Here is a 17384-nt window from a genome sequence, read left to right as displayed (position 1 = left end):
GTTTTGTACAAACAATAAAATAAAAAAATCTTCACTAGGTCTGTTACAGACATTAGGTGATAAAAATAGAAACATAGCATGTCCTTTAGACGAGGATCCAATTAAAGAAGGAGCAGCACTAATTTAGATGGAATTAAATGTCTATAGGGAGCCGGTTCTCAGTGTATAAATGTCCTTTTTAGATTCAGGTATCTTTCAGTGCTACAGTTTTACCTCACAATCCATCACATACATCCACGACCTTCTTGTCCTCACATTTCCAGTATTGATTTCTTTAATAACTATAAGTAATTAATATTTGTGAGAGCAAATTGATGTGTGATAACACATAAACGGCTGCACAGTCAGACAGCCACTAATTTACTGTGTTATGGTAGAAAATGAGGAAAAAGCATGAAATGCATAGGTCCCACTTGTAAACTATTTTTTTTACAGCAGTATAGATATTAATTAGTATTATCCATACCTGTAATAAATTTTTTCCTTGTCAAAGTAAACTTTTTAAACAAAATGGCATTCTTATCTAAAATTAAAATGTGAATGTCTGGAATTGGGTTTCAGATATCCATATTTCTATTATTACTGTTCATAATTTGTATTATTTTGATCAGAAAGAAACAGAGAGGAGGCTGCTTTTAATAAATGTTAAAACGGCCTGCCATAGTTGACTTCATATAAACTTGCACATTAACTCGAGCAACAATCTTCTTCTACTACATCTTCCTCTTTCTTCTGTCTTTCTAACACTTTCTCTAATATTTTTTTCATTTCTGCATTAAAGCTCTAGTTCCAGTGGTGTGACATACACACTTCCTGTTGCCTGTTGTCATGGTGACTGATAATGGCTTTTTAAGCACATGCTCAACTCTTAATTGATTTACTCAGTTGATTAAACTAACTCAGCAGCTTTTATAGAACTGAAAGCTTAGTCTCTGACCTTAGACTACATCAATTCAGAGTTTGTTAAACCTGCTTTGTGAAACGGACCCCTATATAACATTTTACTGCCTGAGTATATTCATGCCTACTGAAAAGGGGAAAAATATCAATTTAATAGAATAGATTTTAAACACTAAGATGTTGCAGTAACCCAACATTTGGCCGCTGGTTGAGGTGGTTAGTTTAAGGTTTGCATTTAAGCTCTACCTAAATGGATATCATTAAATAAATGCAGCATTTTTATTTTTTCTTCTTTTTGCTGGTGTTTTACCAGAAGTCGGATTCAGAAGAGGGGAGCTGGGCACAGGTATGGCCATAATCTGACGTCTATAAGTTGTTCAACAAAACCACAGCTGCGGTGCTTTTAATTTGCTAAGTGTGTTGCATCGTAGACACTCGCTTATGGAGACATGAACCATGAGTGGATAGGGAATGAGTGGCTGCCCAGCCTCGGACTACCTCAGTACCGCAGCTACTTCATGGAGTGCCTGGTGGACGCCCGCATGTTGGACCACCTTACCAAGAAGGACCTGAGGGTACACCTCAAAATGGTAGACAGCTTCCACAGGTACCTGACATCACTAACTGTGAGATACAAAAAGCTACATTCACAAAAAATACATTGGTTTTCATTGTTTCTTCAAAAACAACACACCCATAACATTTTTTTTCACATCTGTAACGAGACATGAAAATTAATTGCATACATTTTAATTGAAAATCAAACATCATTTTCCTTCTCCTGTACAATTTTGCTCTACATTGTTTGAAGAATTTTATTGGGAAAAGCACAACAGATTTAATTTGGTGTCTCAAAACAGAACAAGTTTACAGTATGGGATTATGTGTCTGAAGAAGCTCAACTATGACAGGAAGGAGTTGGAGAGACGCAGAGAACAAAGCCTGCATGAAATAAGAGGCAAGAAAAACTTTTGCAACATATCCTGTTATGATTTATAAAATTGTATTTTTGCTCATTTTACTTAATGATTTTCCTTCATGCAGATGTGCTGGTGTGGAGTAATGAGCGAGTCATCCGCTGGGTGCAGAGTATAGGCCTGAGGGATTACGCTAACATCCTACTGGAGAGTGGCGTGCATGGAGCTCTGGTTGCCCTGGATGACAACTTTGACTACAGCAGCCTGGCGCTGCTTCTCCAGATCCCCAACCAAAACACTCAGGTGCTTCACACTATTTGAAAAAAAACGTGTTTAATTCAATTACATAATTTTTCTACCAACAATATCAGTAAGAATTTATAATTAAATTCCCTTGCTACAGCATAAATGGTTATTTTTGTCAGCCCATTATTGATACTGATTTTATGAGCTAGTGGCTCAAAATCAGAACATGCAGATCTTCCAACTGTCCTTTTGGCATTCTGCCCTGTCAATTTTCACTCCTCATCTAAATGGCATGGATAATGTGTCAGCTGCCTCTGTCTCCATGCAGCTAAAAATAGCTGGAAGTGAAAATTAGCACGTGCTGTCATTGTTTTTTTTGTTTTTTTTTCTTTAGGCACGTCAGATTCTGGAGCGAGAGTACAATAATCTTCTGGCTCTAGGCACTGACAGGAGACTGGATGAGGTGAGCTATATTTAACATTCTGCAAAATTATTCACACCCCGTGAAAATATTTATACTCTTTCAGGTTACATTCCCAGACTTAATGTATTTTGATCTTTGAAAATAAATATTTCAGCAAGATTAGGCATTTAAGGTTGAACTATAAGTATCGGCACATGTGAACAGGATAAAACTTAAAACTGTAATATAAAAATGTAAACCACAATTAGCTTCTACGGCATTTTCTGTTATGAAAAGTAAAGGTCAGTGTTTTAGCTTCCTGGGCTTCTGCTTAAAACGACTGCAGCAAAGATTTTCACCCATGTGCTTGGCATAAGGAGCAGTGAGCTTATGTTGCGCTATAGGAGTTGCAGATGTCATTTTAGGATTAAGAGGAACATTAGCGCCCCCTTTAGGAACTCAGATTTGGACTTTTTACCTTATTAAACTAACTTTGTGGGTTTTTTTTAGGATTTTGTATGATAGACAAATAAAATAGTTCCTAATGTTGTAGTGAAAGAGGAAAAGTTACATGACTGTCATCTATTTTAGTTTTTTAAGTTTCCTTGTCGATGCAACTAGAACAAATAAGAGGGAGGTGGTTAGATGAGGAAAAAAATGTAACATGGAGTGAGTAAGGTTAAATAAACTTCTGATCACAGCATCATGCATTGGAGATGCTTTTTTTTTAATTAGGGACAAAGAAGCATGAATAGAATTAAACTTTATTATTACATTTTCACAAGTACAAAGCAATGAAATTCACTGTCTGCATTTAAGCCTCCTCATGGGGAGCATTGTAAGGTCTTGCTCAGGAACCCAGAACCTCTGGATTCCAAGCACAATGCCCTAACCATTAGGCCGCCACTCCGTAATTATGGACTAAGAAGTAATTTCTTTGAGAAAACCAATTAGAGGACTGAAAAACTAGAAACCAGGGATGTGGTTCATTTCTGAACTACAAAGCAATGCTTTAAAATAAAAGATCCCAGTTTACACTTGTAGCAAAACTTGCTCTTATTGCAATTCAAGGTTCAAGTATTTTGAAAGGTAGAGTAAGCCATACCCAAAATATCTTCAGCTATATTTGCTTAATAAAAAAGAAGACAGCAAAGCACAACTGTATGTAACAAGTTTTATTTTGACATAACCAAAAAGGGTTTCCCTCCCTGATACTTGCAGTCTGATAAACCGTGTCATTCATTTTTAAAAATGAATGACACCGGTCTAACATTGCTGCACGTCTCAAAGAGTCGGCTTTAATTGTGAGGTAGTAGATCTTTCCATTTAGCCTGGAGTTAATCAAAAGTCATTAAATGCATCGATTTCTACATTTTTTTGTGGAATAATCATAAGCTCTTTATCTTGGATTTTTATTAGGAAACTCAATGCATTCAAAATATTAATACATATTTTCTCTTGATTAGTGTGATGACAAAGATTTCCGGAGTCCGTCGTGGCGGAGGCAGTTCCCTCCCCGGGACGTCCACGGCATCAGCATGATGCCTGGATCTGCAGAAACTCTTCCGGCTGGGTTCCGTCTAACTACGACGTCCGGTCATTCCAGAAGACTGCCCCCTGATGGTAAGAGCCATCTATTCTCCTCTGTTGGGTTGGTTACTAATCTGGTCTATAAAATACAGCTGAAATAAGGACCTTTTATCAACCTGTTGAACAAGTAAATGGAAAAAAAAAACACCTGAAAGGAGTTTGAGCTGCTGGTTCATGTCAGCAGCGTTCTGACAGTGTTTCTTCTCTCTGACGGCTGCTCTGCAGTCCTCTTTGAGGTGCTGGATGACAGTCCTGACGACATGTATTTGGACTGGTTTCAAGGTCAGCTATGTCCAAGAGGTTCTGGGCTTGTCAGTGCTGCCGCCATACTAATTCTACGTGACCCCTTTCATATTGTCAACCACTGCCCTGCTGTTTTCTGTCCTTAAAATTCATCTTTCATAAAAGTTCCAAACTGTCATGAGGGGCTAGATTAACTTTATATCGTAACCCTTAAAGGAATGGTAGAGAAAAACCAAGGCGTTAGTGTAATGCAACTTACCTGAAGGTTTCTGTCCACCTTTAGTATGGAATAGTAAAAATGTCTTAAATTAAGTATATTTACCCTTAATTTGAGTAGGTAAATGAGATAGTTTGCCAATGGAATGAGTATTTTTACACTTAAAATTAGATAATATGCACTTGAAATAAGACAATGCAATTGTGTTTTCTTATCTTAAATGTAAATTGTTTTGTTCCATTGGCAAAACATCTCTTTTACCTCCTCAATCCAAGAACAAATGCACTTATTTTAAGAAATAATGACTTATCTAGATTTTTTCCAGTGTAAATGTTTTTCTCTTTTCCAATTTGTAGTCGTGAAAAAGGAAATACGTTTTGTTAAACCCCGATTTCCTGAACATGAGACAAGATCTAGTTAATATATGGGTCAGAACACATATTTTCCCAAACTTATTATAACTTTAACTTAACCTTTTAAAGTGTAAATATTGGAGCATATGAATACCACAGACAGATCAGGAGCTGGATTCAGGATTGTTTAATGTTGAAATATTGAGTGGTTCTAACACATTTCATAGAAACATCCAACAAGGTTATTTGTCGATATTGGAGGATTAATTAAGTAGGGCTCGAATGACAAACTTGTAGCGGGTCCGTTTCTGGCTGATATCCTTTAGTTCCTTCATCTCTAATCTCTGTGTGTGCTGGTTTGTAACACTCAAAATATTCATTTGTGGTTTCCATTCTTCCTGGTGTTATCTGTGGCTTTTTCCCCCGAGTGATCCAAAATTTGGTGGTAGATTTACTGTTTTTTCTCTCCCTGTGTCCACCTACAGTCGGACCGTCTGCAGTGCAGCGATTGGACAGCTCCACGGTGAGAACCTACTCCTGCTGAGAGGAGGAAGCAGGGGACCTTAAACTGTATGTAACAACAGTGTCTCGCTCAGCTGAATACAGGTTTTATAAGTAGCACTTAGAAAAAAGGGAAATGCTACAGAGTTCAACGAGTGCGTTGGGTTGAAATAGTGTTATGTGATACTTCCAGCTGATGCAAACGCTTGCAATTATACACAGAAGATGGTACAAGGTTGAGGCAGAAATTAATATTTAATGTTTTGTAAGAAAAGGACCTTTTCTAAAATTATGTTGGAAATAGTCACCAAGAGAAGTTGCATTTATTTATTTTTTACAACAAATTTTGGATAAAGCAGCTCTCTGCCATTGAACATGGCCCCAAGGCAGGCGTAGCTAAAGGACACTGTTGATTTTTAATCAGGACCGACAAATGCTAGCTGCTAATATAAAGAGAAAAATCCGGTTATCTGCAAATAATACGATTTGTTTTGTTAGTGAACTGCCTCTGGCCAACGACGAGCCCTGGCCCTCAATGTTTTGCCACGGTGGAAACAAATTTAAGTAATTAAGATTGTGGCAGGGTTTTGCCTACTCAGTCTGGGGGATGCTGCACAGTCCATACTATTGCAGCACCGGACTCCCAGAAAGAGCAGGTAAGACACTGGAGATCAAAGTATAGCAAGTTCATTTAAATAGAATTCTGTTTCCACCTGTCAGCAGAGGCAGATCATTAAGAAAATAGCGTCCGCTTTTCTCTCTACCTACTCTCCGTCTGAGCTTTAGGCAAGGCTGGTTGCTTTTCGAATGGCCTCTTTTCTTCCAGAATTAAACTATTAGCTTCCTCTCTGCAGCAGATCCTTCATGCAATCGAGATGTACGGTGGCTGACAGGTAAAAATGTGACTAAGAAGTCCAGTTCCTACTCTGCAGGGTTATAAACACATTTATTTCGGTCCTTGTTTCAAAATCTCAGGCTGATGAAGTTTGTTAGGGGGTTTTTAATCCAACCCTACGGTGGCTGACGGGTGTAAACGTTCTCTAGAACACTAGAGGGAGTCAAACAAAGAACCAACCATATAGGAAAAGAAATGTTCTTTTGTAAATGAAAGATTTCTTCCTTTGATTTTTATCAGTGGTGAGATTCATAGTCATTCCAAAAAAGTTAAAACAATCCACTGGACTTTGTTCCCATCCAGGAAACTTTTTCAATTCAAAATGTCAGAATTAGTGTTGGGTTCGAGGCTTTATAGAGTGGTCCAAAAAAAAACGTGTCTGCCCCTAAGGAATGGGCAGTCCTTTGGGTTCTTTGTTAGCCTGCAATACCTGATACTGGTCTATGTCTCTGAAAGAAGGGCAGTTGGGGGAAATTGTTGGCCTGGCTGAACGGCGAGATGTTCTGTTCCTCTGTATGGGGGTTGCGGTGATGGCAGGAAGGAATCAAATTTAACGCTGCATTGCAGCGGTAGAGATGATTCCTTCCTACCATCATACAGAGGACCAGAACATCTCCCCCTGTTGACCCCCCTATCAGTATCAGGTTTTGCAGGCTAACAAAGAACCCAAATTACTGCATGTTTTTTGGTTCACTCTATAAAGCCTTGAACTCGTGCTAATTCTGAATTGAAAAAGCTTCCTGGCTGGGAAACGAAACATCTTCAAACTTGAAAACTAAGTCCAGTGGATTGTTAACTTTTTTCGAATGACTATGATAAAAATTCTTATAACAAACAGGAAGTCATCTTTCATTTTAAAACGCATATTACAAAAAAATAAACATTCTTTTCTCGACTCCTAGTCTTCTAGAGAACGTTTATACCTGTCAGCCACCGTAGGGATGGATTTAAATTCCCCCTAACAATCTTCATCAGCCTGAAATGTGCTTGTAACTCTGCAGAGTAGGAAGTTGGGGGACAAATTCTGCTTTGCTCACAATGATCACCTGCAAAAAAACAAGCATGGACATTGGTGCTTAGTAGTTTAACTGAATAGGAATATTTTTTGCCTAATGCATAAAAACTGTCAACTGAACCTTAAAGGGGAACACCGTTCTTTTTACATTGGCCCCTTGATTTTATATTACATCGTGTTCTACTCACCCATTTGAGTTTTGTGTCATTTGGTTCTTTCATAGCCAAGTAACATCTTCCTATGGGCAATGAGTTGAAGGCAAACTAAACTGTTCATAATTTATTCTTTATGGTACGCCAGCATTCATAACATGTAGGCGAATCACTGTCCCCTAGACATCAGCGGTTATATTTTTTTAAACAAAGCGGAGTGTGTATGACGTCGCTTTGTTTTAAAAAAATATAACTGTGGATGTCTGGGAGACAGTGATTCGCCTACATGTTATGAATGATGGCGTACCATAAAGAATAAATTATGAACAGTTTAGTTTGCCTTCAACTCGTTGCCCATAGGAAGACCTTACTTGGCTATGAAAGAACCGAACAGCTCCAAATGACACAAAACTAATATGGGTGAGTAGAACATGATGTAATAACGTAAAATCAAGGGCCCAATGTAAAAAAAAAAAACAGCGTTACCCTTTAAGCACAACTAAAAACTTGCCAGGGTATCTTACCTTCTTTGTTCTGTCAGTATATAAACAGTCAAACGGAGCTTGAGACCAAAGCCAGCTAATGTTGCATCACAGGATTTCTAACTCAAATTAAGCAGCCTAAACAAAGCAAAGAAAGGTTGGTTTATGTCATTAGCACTGGTCACCGTTTTACATGAGGAGAAATAATCTGAAACAGCCAACCTCTTGTTTCTCCTTTCAGCTGCAGTTCTGAAAGAAAGGGGCCGATCTGCTGAGAAACAATCCGATGACTCGCACTGCCAAGAAGCCCTGCTTTCCTCTCTGATCCCCCCTCCATGATTTCTAACGCAGGCACCAGATGCCGGTGCTAAACTGTCCTGCAGGCCGCCTCGTTGTCACCATTTCTACCTTTTACATGTAAAGTAATTTGTCAGAGCATAATGTACTGTGTATTTCTTCTACAGGAGATGTGTAGGTTATCTGTAAATTCTTATAAATATGCCATTTTTAATATATAAACATCTATGTATAAAAAGATTAGGGGTTTGTGCAAAAAATGTCCCTGCCACCTCATTTAGCGGACCATAGATGAATATATGCTGCTCTTTAAACTCTCCATGTTCCTCTAGATCATTTTGTACATAAGGTTTTATTTTTTCATTGTGCTAATGAAAATTATGAAGAGGGTCTGCTGGATGTTGAGAAAATCTGCCCTCACAACTTATTTAAGGACTAATCATAGGATGGAGGATTTGTCAGCACACTGGAACAACATGACAAGCACTTTCATACAACTGCATCGACTCAGAAAACCTAGTAGCCAAGGACAAAACAAGAGACACAACTTTCACTAGGAAAACATTAAAAGCATCTGCAGAGCTGTTCCTTGTTAAAATGAACGTTTTGTGAGGCAGCACATCAACACAGACTACACTTACAGCCGAGCTGGCCTTTTACCCCGCCCCTCCTGTAAACCCAACAGATGAAATAATTGAAAGAGACTGCTTTAGCTCATAGTGTGTGTAGAGTGTTTATGAATATGTTGAAGTGAGGTGACCTAATGATTTAAAAAAGGAAAAAAAAAAAAAACCTGTTGCTTGCTGTGACTTCCATTTTGGTGTAAATGTTCAGGGTAACCTACTGTACAGCCCTGTTCTTTGTCTTTTTTTTCTGACGGACAGCAAACGTCTTACACATTTGTTTTTACATTTGCACGAATGAGGATTCATTTTGTTTCCTTTTTTTATTCTTGTACTTTGGTCAGAACTAAGTGGTGCGCACACAAGTTTTCATTGTCAATAAAAAAAGACGTTAGTGAGCTTTTGTTGCATTAGTTTTCATTAGAAATATGTAATCTGCAAAGGTTATAGTGCAATATGATTTTACATTAATGTAAACAATTTACAGCGTTATTTAAAAAAAAAAAACTCAGACTGGTATAAAATCAAAACATTGTTACGCAAAGATCCCCGACTAATACAATTTGTGTGGCTGAGCAGGATACCAGAAAATATTATTTTTTCTTAGGTATACTATTGGTACAGATTGCCGGTTCAAATATGAAAATGGAGAGCAAACTTATAACATTTTGTCTCTGTACTTATTGGTTTAATGATTCATTTAGCACCCCTGCACTGCAAAAAATGTAAATCTAAAGTCATTTGTTCTTGAATTGAGGAAATAAGTGAGGCTCTTTGCCAAATGGAACAAGATGATTTACATTTAAGAGAACTATTGCATTCTCTAATATCTTATTTACCTACTGAATTTGAGAGTTAATTCACCTAATTTAAGATGTTTTTGCAGTTTGATCAAATTGAAATAATTGCAACGTCCTGTTGACTTTTTTGGGAGAAATATCAGCGATGTTTTATCAGAGCACAGTAAACGATTCTGATTCATCAATAAAGCGTGGTCATTTCTGTATAGTCAGCAGATATTAAGGGGAAAACTGGCAGTATTTTTATTTCAGCACCTTAGCTTTTTCTCACAAACTTTAAAGAAAAGCAGTTAAACTCAAAGGTTGTCTTGGTCTGATCAGAAGTCAGATTAAATAAATATTGGCTAGCCCATAATATCAATTAATAGAGAAAACCGGCGTCATATGGGTTACTGGTATAAATACTAAATCACATCTAGCTAAGCTTTTCCAAAACATTCTGCTGATAATTGGCTAGAATAAAGATTAAGATTTGTACTGTACAGCTTGGTTTAACTTCTTATTAGTACAATAGAAATACTTTTACATGTAAAAACTACATTTGAATAGACTTTTACAAAGCTGCTGCAAAGATAACGGATAGAAGTTTAACACCTGCAATCCCTTAACATGAAAAAGGGACGGATGAAGTGACTTTCTGAGAACTTTGTCCACCCAACGAACAGTTTTGGAAATTAAAATATTAACTAGACTGTATGCGATTTTATCCTTACAAAAATTATACTTGTTGGGCGCCATAGACGGAAATTTATAAAAATAACTTTCTGCATGAATTTCAACTAAAACTTATGTTAGTTTAAGGGCAACTTGGTTAACCTTTGAGCCAAGGATAATTTACTATTACATACTACAAAGTAGACATCAATTGGTTTCGTCAAAATCTGATGTTTCTATTGGGAATATTTAAGACTAGGATTACAGACCAGATTAAATATTTAGAACTAAATACTGTAGATCAACCTTTTTATTAGTTAGGAAATTACATTTACTGTCAAATTTCCCCTTGTAGTCCAGCTCAGCGTTTACCAGTATCAACTAAAATGTGGTCCTTTATTATAAGAAACAAGGAATTTAAAGCGAAACTAAAAAACGCCTTCCTAATACCGGCTAATCACTTCTTAAGGACAAGCAGGATTATTTTTTAGTATGTAATATATAAACGCGTAAAGGCACACATTTGTTTTAGTCAGGGGTGTTAAAGGAATTATTTCTCTAAAACGTTCACATTCATTTCACTAAGCTATGTTAACGGAGTAATACTGTGGTCCAGTTTTCTTTGTGTTCAAGCTGAATGTCGTCTCAGAACTTTTTCTACTTGCCTCTCAATGTCTTTAAACACTTCTGGATCCTCAATGGTTGGAGTGACCTGTGAAGGGAAATATTTACAGAGTGAAAATCTGAAGCAGCATTCATTGAATCTTTAGTCTCTATTTTCTAGGACATAAAAACATTTCCAGTTGACCTGTAAATGCATCCTACCTTGTAGGGTTTGCCGTTGATCAGGTTGGCCAAAGAAGAGCGAGGGATTTTTCCGGAACGCGTTTTCGGTAACCCGTGGACAAAGAGCACATTCCTAAAGGCGGCCACAGGCCCGATGTTGTCTCTTACAAGCTTAACAACCTCCTTTATGATTTCTTCCTTGGTTTTCTGCACACCTGAGGCAAAAAAATAATAATTTTGCAAAATGTTAAAGTTTAAACTGGGTTAACTCTTTTTATTTTCAAGTCTGAATCAGCCAAGACCATCATGCATCAATATATGGTGCAGAGCAGGTTCTTCAGCACACAAAGCACTTTGGACATAGCCCAAAGTTTGCCAGTCATCTAACCAGCACAACATCTTTCACATTTATTGTGACTCCTACTGCATATGGCTTGTGACAAACAGGCCTTCATCTTGCTTTTTGCCATTTTCCCCAAAAAGCCCTAATTATTGAAGTTCACAGAGCTGTGGATATCTGGAACCCATCCCCTTCTGTAATCTAAATTGTGTAACCTTTACAGGAATCTATATCACTCACCTAGCTTAAGTACACACAGCGCCAAAGGAACGTGGCCCTTCAGAGAGTCCTCGAGGCCCACCACAGCACAGTCTGCCACGGCGGAGTGCAGAAGCACCGACTGGAGGAAACAAAAACGTCCTTTTAATTAAAGGGAGGAGTGGCGGCGTAGTGGTTAGAGCATAGGGCTTGGAATCCTGAAGTTCTGAGTTCCAGCCCAACTCCCACAGCCTGCAACTCTGGCTCTCTGAGCAAAGACCCACAACCCCACACTGCTCCCTGGGCACCGCACAATGGCAGCCCACTGCTCCTCAAGGTGATGGGTTAAACGCAGAGGTACATTTCTCCAATGTGAGATTAATAAAAAAAATCAATTAACAATTATTATTACTAGAAACTAATATAAGACAAAATAACCGTCATTACAAATCCATGCAATGATGATCCTACCTCTTCTAGAGCTCCAGCAGACAACCTGTGGCCAGCCACGTTGATGACATCATCAGACCGGGACATAATGTAAAGGAAACCTTCCTCATCCAAAAATCCAGCATCCATTGTGTCATAGTATCCCTAGGAGAGATATTAAAAGTAAAGGTGTTCAGATCAATTTACATGTCTACATTTTTCATATATAAATATATAAATGTAAAAAAGAAAGAATGTTTCATTAAAGCATCCTAGAAAAATTAGGTCATGTAAATTTAGCAGTTTATTCTGCAATATCAAATTTAAACACTAGAGGTCTACCTTTTTCCACCAAAGGAGTCAGCCTTTTTACTAAAACTTTATAAAACCGGAACTGACTACATCATAAAGAACAACTAATCCAGTTATTAAAGCAACAAAGAAATTACCGGGAACTTGGAGAAGTAGAGCTCCTTGAACAGATCCTTGTTTTGCCACAGGGACAGAGCAGCTCCAGGTGGTAAAGGTAATCTATAGGGGAAAAAGGCAGAAATAAACAAGCTGTGAAAAAATAAAAGACCAAATGTCTCACTGCCTCTAATTGGGCTCCGAGCAGCTTCAAAATATATAATCAGTGTTTTTGAACAATTTGAATAAAAGTGTGTCTTTATCATTCCTTGCAGTTCCTCTTGATATGCAGCCAAGCTATGCTGGACCTTACCCGACCCGGTGACAGGCACCCAAACAAACAAAAAGTGCAGGAAGGAAAGGTCAGGAAGTCATTGTTTACAGAGACTACAAGTAATCCCTCCTCTTAGCCAGTTTCCTCCATGTCCTGATCCCTAAATCCCACATTGCAGAAAAAGAGTTCAAACTTTTCTGTTCTCCTTTTTAGTTCAGATTAAAAGATTGGTGTATATAAAACACAGCATGATAAAGATGTTGAAATAACTTTATGAATATAGAAGTTAGCAGTTTTGGATGGAGGATGCATTTCATGCGCTCATCTTTCTGTAGCTTTACGAGGGGCATTCAATAAGTAGTGCCACTGACACACTTCCAGATGTTTGATCCAGCTGAAATTTTGCATGTGAAGTTATTTAAATCTCTATAGATTAAGTAACAAATCACAGCTCTGAACTATTTGTGGTTTCTGACTTACAGGTGTTTGAAATGGAGCCTGCTGAGTGTGGAGCAGTGATCTGTTTTTTCTATGCGAAAAGAATCACACCACGGGAGACTTTTGATGAAATTAAAGTAATTTATGGTGATGATGCCCATTATATGACCTTGCAAAATGTTTTACAGAGTTATATTGTGGGACATTATCACTATAAGTAACTTTCATTTGATCAAACGTCTCCCGTTGTGTGCGTCCTTTTAAATGCAAAAACATAGACTTCTCTCAGTTTGAACACCTGTTAATCAGAAACCATAATTAGTTCAGAGCTGTAATTTGCAATTTAATCAATATTTCACATGAAAAATTACAGGTTCGTCAAACATCTGGAAGTGGGTCAGGGGCATTACTTATTGAACGCCCCATCGTATATCAACTAACTATCAAAAGATAAAGAAGTGAGGAGTTGTAATAGATTTAAACATGTCCACCTCAAGCTGTTTTTCTAGAGCAGCAGATCCAGTTTGTGAATGAAATAGAAGAAATGGTCCAGGTTTCCTCCTAAGACCAGGAGGAACAATAACACAGCTGTTCCTGCCCGTCTTAAGAGCTCAAACTCTGTCACTCTATGCGCCGCATATTGGAAATCCCCCCTCAGCAGCACTCGGTCATTACCAGCATTTTTAAAAAGTGCAGGGGAGTGGAGTGGAGGGTGATAACAGACAGGGAGCAGGCTGGCACTGAGAGCAGCACACAAAGCTCTGCTACTTTCTGTGAAATTCGCTTAGAAAATCTGTCAGAAAAAAAATGTCCATTACCAGCTCTCTGCTTTCAGAGAGACTAACCGGTAAAGTCAAACATGTGCTGCTCGTTCATGTCTGTTGAGCTGCTTTTCTGCAAACATGAAAGTTTCTGCACGTGTGTGAGTTTTTAAAGAAAAGCAAAAGATGTCTAATGTCGGCTTGGCTTACCTGACCACAATATTTCCCAGAGTTCTTGGCCTCACATCTTGCATGTCATCATCGATTACAGTAACTGCAAGAAAACAAGGTGATCAGTCGGTTTCTTTTCAGCCTCCGTGTTCAAACTGGCCAACTAAACATGTTGAGAATTAAAACACACACATATATATATATATATGTATATATATATAGAGATAGATATCTATATATATCTCTCTATCGATCGACCGATACTTTTTTTTTTTTTTTTTTTTAAACACCCCATTGGTTATTAAGTTACCAGAACCACATAAACATAAAACAAAGTTCTTAATAGATTTATTAAATTTTAAAACAATGGCAGAGAGTTTAAGGTTCTGAGGTTTTTCCCTTTAAAAGACATCAAGGTGGATGGAGAAACGAAAAGGTAACGAGTGATGGACAGATGGAGGGATGGATGTGCTGAATAATAGATGAATAGCCTGGTACATTTCTTACCGTTGTAACCTGGGACTGGTTTCCCAGCCTGGCCTGCAGGTGGCGTGAGCGAGTTACCCAGGCCGATACAAGAGGAAGTGATGGCTGAACCAGTTTCTGAAGAGAAACACAAAATATACAATCTCATTCAAATTCAGAAAGCACAGATAAAAGGCTGATCAAACGCTTTCAATCCCAGTTTCAGAAAACAGCTTTTTAGTTTTAGTGTCCAATTTGCATTCACTAAATCCCTTTAATGTTAAGCTGATCCAAGGAAAACGTCCAGAGCCCTGTTGCTTCTGTGAGCAGCTTTAACCTACATAACAAAACCATGACAGCTCCTGTGGGCTCTTCCCGACACCACAGATCCATGCTCCAGTTACTGCACAGACTCGGCTGGCAGGTCTGCTCGCCCACCCAGCAAAGGCATAACAGAATCAATCCAGCTCAGCATGGGAGATTACATCAGGTACAGCAGCTGAGTGGGCCAGCATCTGTCTTTGGTGCTAAATGCAAAACCTAAGATCAGTGGAAAGATAGTCCTCCCTTTCTCTCAATGTTGGTGCATAAATTTACAGCATATATGGAAGAACAAGCAGAATGATTTTCTTTATTTTCTGAACAAATCATTTCCAAACTTCAGCTCCTGTTACACAAAATACAATATCAAGCTTCATTATTCTAGCCTTATGTGGTATTTAAACAGATATGAACTTGGCATGTATCAGCTGCTACTGGACTGTGTCCATCTGATAAGGAAACATCTTTGGTGTAAATATGAAGCTACACTTCATCAGTCATGTAATCAAGTTCACATAACATTAAATCACACGACCAATCCTGCAACGTGTTTTACATTAACATAAAGATGTCATGCTGGATTGTTCACTGAAAGGGCAAAAGCTAATATGGCAACCCTTAAGCTTTTACATCACAATGCAAAGGTCATCTCAGTCAATACAGCAACGTGTAAAATACCAGCAACAAAGTCATTTACTGGGCTTGAAACATTGGACTTCTTGGAATATTTAAAAACAAAGTTGTTGTTTTTTTTTTATAAAACTAACATTTCACATCAAGTCTGATAATTTAGAATCAAACCAAGACAACCTGAGTGAATACAGAATTCATGTTCTATTTATAGGTTATCTACAATAACCTTTCTATGTGTGACGAAGGGAGTTCAAGGCAAAAACAGTGCTGTAAAAGAGAAGACAAAGGCCAGTCTTATCTATCCAGGACTGTTACTTTAATTAAAAGTAACAAAGATTCTACTCTCTACTTTGCAAAATGTTTGGCAAGGATTTTTCAATTTAATTCAATTCAGTCTATTTATAGCACCAATTCACAACATATGTCATCTCAAGGGACTTTACAGTTCACCGGATGCTACAGTCAAATTGATTAAAAGTTTTTTATTTAAGGAAAACCAGTTGATTTCATCGACTCAAAGGCAATCCCTGACACTAAGCATGCTTGTAGCGACAGTGGAGAGGAAAAACTCCCTTTTAACAGGAACAAACCTCCAGCAGAACCAGGCTCAGTGTGAGCGACCATCTGCAGAGGCCGACCTTGTGACCTACAGCGGGATAATGATCATAGCATCAAATCCACTTATGATTGGCTAAAGAACAAGGAAGCCATTTTTCCTTGTACAGCTTCCAAACGTAATCCCCATCAGTTCCCCTTCAATCCCCGTACACAGAAAGCTTAAAAAAGGCCAGATAACAGAGACTGATGTAATAGACCGAATCAATATTATGCAAGAAGAGCAGAACAGTATCATGTTTCACTTGTAGCATTTAGTTGTTGCTGCCAATGATAGTCTATTAATTTCAGGGCGCATTTTCATTGATGACCGACTTCATTAACAGCCCTTCTTGTATTTATGCTATCCATCATGTTATATTAAATGTTTAAAAAAACAGAAGCATTTCGGTAAATAAATCAAAAATAAAAAAGAAATCTGGGAAAAATACTTTCTACAGTACATCAATAAAGCCTGTAAAACCTAAAAGAAGAAAACAATGTTAAACAGTTGGGCTAAACCTCACAGGGAGTTTAAAGAAACATGATTTTGAATACAGATACAGGATATGGGATCAGACATCAAGGAACATCTTGGGAATCTGTACTAGGGAAGAAGTCATAAAATCCAAGAGTTTCACCTTTTTACAAAAGTGGGAAAAAGTAATAATCCTCCAGCAGGCGGAAATCAAATGAAAGCAAAGATTCTTCAGCTTCATGTCAGCAGGTTCCAAAAACTGTATTTTAAAAACTATTGATGAGAAAATTGAGGAAAGGAAGTGTCAGTTTAGAAAAGAGATATCCCAGATTGATGGATACAGTATTTTTGATTGATAAACGTCGAATCCCGAGCAGTCATAAAAAAAATTGTGTTTTCCAGATAAGTACGGAATTATTTCTGCTTTTCTTTCATTCCTGTGTAAACTCCCAGCCATCGGGGTCATGGTGACCAAAAAAACAGGCTTAAATCTGAGGCAACTGGAATTTTGCTCAGTTTTTATATAGACATTTTGACATCCATCAAGAAGTCACATATGAAATTTACCTAAACATAACATACAAGAGAATTTTAAAACTAACAACCAACTCAGACAAAAACTAGTTAATCCCAAGGACAGAACACCCAAAGCTTGTTTATGTGGTCCAGTAAAGAAGGACTGAATTCATACAGGGGTTACCAAACACATGGTGCAGCACAGGAGAGCCAGTGGCTCTGTGCAAGATCAAGCTCTACACTGGCACTTCAAGAACAGAGGATGCATATTTTATGATAATGTT

At 37.9% G+C, this 17384-nt stretch overlaps 2 protein-coding genes across 13 annotated transcripts in view; one reads left to right on the top strand and one right to left on the bottom strand.

Annotated features, from left to right (window-relative positions):
- The window catches only part of ppfia2 (PTPRF interacting protein alpha 2), a 221955-nt gene extending 212723 nt beyond the window's left edge, over positions 1–9232 (top strand). For 5 of the 10 annotated variants that reach the window (XM_038281341.1, XM_038281337.1, XM_038281338.1 and 2 more), the window contains 9 exons: positions 1214–1246; positions 1332–1507; positions 1761–1858; positions 1945–2120; positions 2458–2526; positions 3933–4089; positions 4282–4338; positions 5355–5439; positions 8156–9232. In XM_038281341.1, the coding sequence (XP_038137269.1) occupies positions 1214–1246; positions 1332–1507; positions 1761–1858; positions 1945–2120; positions 2458–2526; positions 3933–4089; positions 4282–4338; positions 5355–5413 (825 nt within the window). In that variant the 3' untranslated portion in view covers positions 5414–5439; positions 8156–9232. The remainder of the gene's footprint in view (positions 1–1213; positions 1247–1331; positions 1508–1760; positions 1859–1944; positions 2121–2457; positions 2527–3932; positions 4090–4281; positions 4339–5354; positions 5440–8155) is intronic. The other 5 variants (XM_038281344.1, XM_038281340.1, XM_038281345.1 and 2 more) reach the window with 3 other exon arrangements.
- The window catches only part of acss3 (acyl-CoA synthetase short chain family member 3), a 59135-nt gene continuing 44969 nt past the window's right edge, over positions 3219–17384 (bottom strand). For 2 of the 3 annotated variants that reach the window (XM_038281346.1, XM_038281348.1), the window contains 7 exons: positions 14601–14696; positions 14133–14196; positions 12491–12572; positions 12084–12206; positions 11655–11754; positions 11114–11289; positions 10325–11000 (listed from right to left, as the gene is read on the bottom strand). In XM_038281346.1, coding sequence (XP_038137274.1) covers positions 10917–11000; positions 11114–11289; positions 11655–11754; positions 12084–12206; positions 12491–12572; positions 14133–14196; positions 14601–14696 — 725 coding nt within the window. In that variant the 3' untranslated portion in view covers positions 10325–10916. Of the gene's footprint in view, positions 4149–10324; positions 11001–11113; positions 11290–11654; positions 11755–12083; positions 12207–12490; positions 12573–14132; positions 14197–14600; positions 14697–17384 lie in introns of those variants that run through there. The other variant, XM_038281347.1, reaches the window with a different exon arrangement.

Source organism: Cyprinodon tularosa, unplaced genomic scaffold (assembly GCF_016077235.1).
Source record: "Cyprinodon tularosa strain WSP-4 unplaced genomic scaffold, ASM1607723v1 ctg17, whole genome shotgun sequence".
Lineage (NCBI taxonomy): Eukaryota > Metazoa > Chordata > Actinopteri > Cyprinodontiformes > Cyprinodontidae > Cyprinodon > Cyprinodon tularosa.
The sequence above is the reverse complement of the archived record's forward strand: the minus strand, read 5'-3'. Positions and strand labels throughout refer to the sequence as shown.